This window comes from Mesitornis unicolor, unplaced genomic scaffold, assembly GCF_000695765.1.
Source record: "Mesitornis unicolor isolate BGI_N332 unplaced genomic scaffold, ASM69576v1 scaffold49070, whole genome shotgun sequence".
NCBI classification, from domain to species: Eukaryota; Metazoa; Chordata; class Aves; order Mesitornithiformes; family Mesitornithidae; genus Mesitornis; species Mesitornis unicolor.
In genome coordinates, this window is record NW_010158571.1 from 1,657 (window position 1) to 4,805 (window position 3,149).

General features: G+C 54.6%; 1 protein-coding gene across 1 annotated transcript; it reads left to right on the forward strand.

The window, feature by feature from the left end:
• Positions 1-1,324: 1,324 nt before the first annotated feature.
• B3GNT7 (UDP-GlcNAc:betaGal beta-1,3-N-acetylglucosaminyltransferase 7) lies at positions 1,325-2,740 on the forward strand. The gene has a single exon (XM_010183846.1). The coding sequence runs from the start codon at positions 1,392-1,394 to the stop codon at positions 2,520-2,522; it is 1,131 nt and encodes a 376-aa protein (XP_010182148.1). The 5' UTR covers positions 1,325-1,391; the 3' UTR covers positions 2,523-2,740.
• Positions 2,741-3,149: the final 409 nt, after the last annotated feature.

Sequence of the window (3,149 nt, forward strand, 5' to 3'; positions counted from 1 at the left end):
CCAGTTTTCCCACGTAAACGCAGGGCAGAAAAGTTCTTTATGCTGGAGGGCAAAGCTGCAGGCAGAAGCTCCGTGGTCTCCGGGTCCTGTTTGGGGCTCCTGCATTTCGGGGTGGCTGGAGTCCCCACACACAATACTGTCCCTTGCCCTGGGGAGCCCGAGGGGTATCGGCGTGTCCCACCTTTGGTGCAGCCTGTTGCCCAAAACCCCAGCATCTTCCTGGCTGTGCTGGTCATGATCCAGCCCCTGGGGACAGGAATTTGAAGGCTTTTTTTCTTTTTTTTTTGCTATCTGGAAATTGCGTGGGTTAAATGTTTCAGATTTCAGCCCCGGGCTTCTTTGCTGGAGGTGGTGGACATGTGGAGCCCAGCTGCCAGCCCATGCCCAGCGCAGGGAGATGGCCCGAGGTCGCAGGGAGACATTGGTGCAGATGTGCCAGCTGTGGAGGGGAGGGTGACAGGGATGACACGGGGCAGACAGGCAGAGCGGGCAGCTCCTCCACAGCAGCAGGGTGAGAAATTACCTGTGTGGAGAAGCAGATTGGGGGTATTTAATCCATCAGTAATCCCTGGATGCAGCCTTCTCGCTGTCCCAAGGACCCCAGGAGGCTCCCTCTTAATTCCCTGTTGAGCTCCAGGGTTTGCCTGGATCCAGGGGGTATGGGACCGCAGTGGGGACGTGGGATGGCCCCGCAAGGGGCTGGGTTTGATCTTCCAGTCATTGCAGTTCCCCACACATGCAGAGATCTGATTTGCTGCAGGCTGGGAAAAATGTGCCCCCAGATTTGAGCCCTGCAGTGGTGCAAATCCCCATCAACTGTCCTGATCCTTCTAATTGTGAAGCAAAGCGATGGGTCCTGCGAGCCAGCCAAAACGCCCAGCAGTGCCCCAGAAATGCTGCTTCCTGAGGCAGATGCAGAGTTAAGGACGTCTTTTCCCTACCAAACCTCAAATCTGTCTCAAATGGCAGGTTTTTTTTTGCCATTTTGAAGCGCAACGGCGATGCCTGTTTCGTGTCGACTCCCGTGGTCTCCTCAGCTCCAGTTTCTCGGTGTTGTGTAACCTGTGATGCCAGTCTAGGGCCATGGGCAGTGCGTCGTGGTTTTGGGGCTGATGTTTCAGTGGAAAAGACAATTCTCTTCTGCTCTTGTCCTAAACTGCCATTTCCAGATGGCTGAAACGGAGGTTTCCCACAGACCTGCTGCCTGTCAGGAGGTGACAAGACACAGATTTATGGGCCTCCCATGACCCCTACAGGAGATGCTTTTACAGATGACCCTGCAGTTTCCTCTCCTTAACCCCCTGTCTCATTCTTGTAGGAAGAAGACCATCTACAAAACGGTTTGCCTCTCCTTCTTGCTGGTGATCACGGTGACGGTGCTGCAGCGGGGAATGGCCCCCAGTCAGTTCATGCAGGGCCAGCAGCAGAAAGAGCTGCCCCCTGCGGAGCCCCTCAAAACGCAGAAGAGAGACAACGCCTTCTCCATCACCAGCACTTTCTGGAAGAGCAAGAAGGAGAAAGCTCCTGTGAAGGAGACGGCGAGCGTGACGGCAAAGCAGGCGAAATCCTGGGATGTCACCACTACCAACTGCTCGGCCAACCAGAACTTCAGCAAGGTGGACTGGTTCAAAGGGCTGGAGCCCAACTTCCAGCAGTTCCTACTCTATCGGCACTGCCGCTACTTCCCCATGCTGATCAACCACCCCGAGAAATGCAGCGGGGACGTCTACCTGCTCATCGTGGTCAAGTCCATCATCACGCAGCACGACCGGCGCGAGGCCATCCGGAGGACCTGGGGCCAGGAGAAGGAGGTGGAGGGCAAGAGGATCAGGACGCTGTTCTTGCTGGGCACGGCCTCCAAGGAGGAGGAGCGAGCCAACTACCAGAAACTGCTGGATTACGAGAACCACATCTACGGGGACATCTTGCAGTGGGATTTCCTGGACAGCTTCTTCAACCTCACCCTCAAAGAGGTCCATTTCCTGAAGTGGCTGAACATCTACTGCGACAACGTCCGCTTCATCTTCAAAGGTGACGACGACGTCTTCGTGAGCCCCAGCAACATCCTGGAGTTCCTGGAGGACAAGAAGGAGGGAGACAACCTCTTTGTGGGGGACGTCCTCTACAAGGCCAAGCCGATCCGGAAGAAGGAGAACAAGTACTACATCCCCAGCGCCCTCTACAACAAGAGCAACTACCCACCCTATGCGGGTGGAGGGGGCTTCATCATGGACGGACCCCTGGCCAAGAGGCTGCACAAGACCTCGGAAACGCTGGAGCTGTACCCCATCGATGACGTCTTCCTAGGGATGTGCTTAGAGGTCCTTAAAGTATCACCCGTTGGGCACGAGGGCTTCAAAACCTTTGGCATCGTGAAGAACAAGAACAGCAAGATGAACAAGGAGCCGTGTTTTTTCCGGAGTATGTTGGTGGTTCATAAACTGCTGCCTCCAGACTTGCTCCAAATGTGGGACTTGGTCCATAGTAACTTAACATGCTCAAGAAAACTCAATGTCCTTTAGCTCAGGCTCTCTGGAGAGCTGGGACTGGAGGGCTCGGGACAACATCTCTGCTCCGATGGGGTGGGCCTCTGCTGGTGGCACACAAGTCCTTCAGGGGCATCATCTCCCTTGGGGGAGGGCAGAGACACCGCACTCGTGAGCAGGGTTTGTGATAGTGTTTGTTTCTGTACTGTAACGTGGTTCACTCATCTCCAGCTGGGTTGGGGGTTGCTGAAAAAGAAGAGAGAAAAGAAAAGAAAAAAAATAATCCAACAAATCTAGCACAAAATTAAGAGAGTGAGAGAGAGCAGAGGGGTTTGTGCTCTGCTTTTGGTGTCACCTCCACCGCAGCATGATGAATGTTGGGGGGAAGAGGCGGCAGGCAGGCAGTTGAGCAGTTTACAAGTGCGTAAGTCCCGCATGACTCAACTGTCAAGGGGATTTTATTTGTTATCTCAGATTTCTCCTTCACGCTAAGTTTCAGTGATACTGACCCCGTGCCTATGGGGTTCACCCCTGCCAAAGTCCTGTGTCCCCACTACGCAGCTGGGGAAAGGGGCTCCCCAAGGCTGGACCTTGTCAGCCCTGAGCTGAATTGGGGGTTCAGGTGGTCGGGAAATTGGGGTCTTTGTCCCGAATAGAGACCCA

What these genes read in the sequence shown, in the direction of transcription:
- B3GNT7 (XM_010183846.1), top strand. Translation starts at nt 1,392, where the DNA reads ATGGCCCCCAGTCAGTTCATGCAGGGCCAGCAGCAGAAAGAGCTGCCC.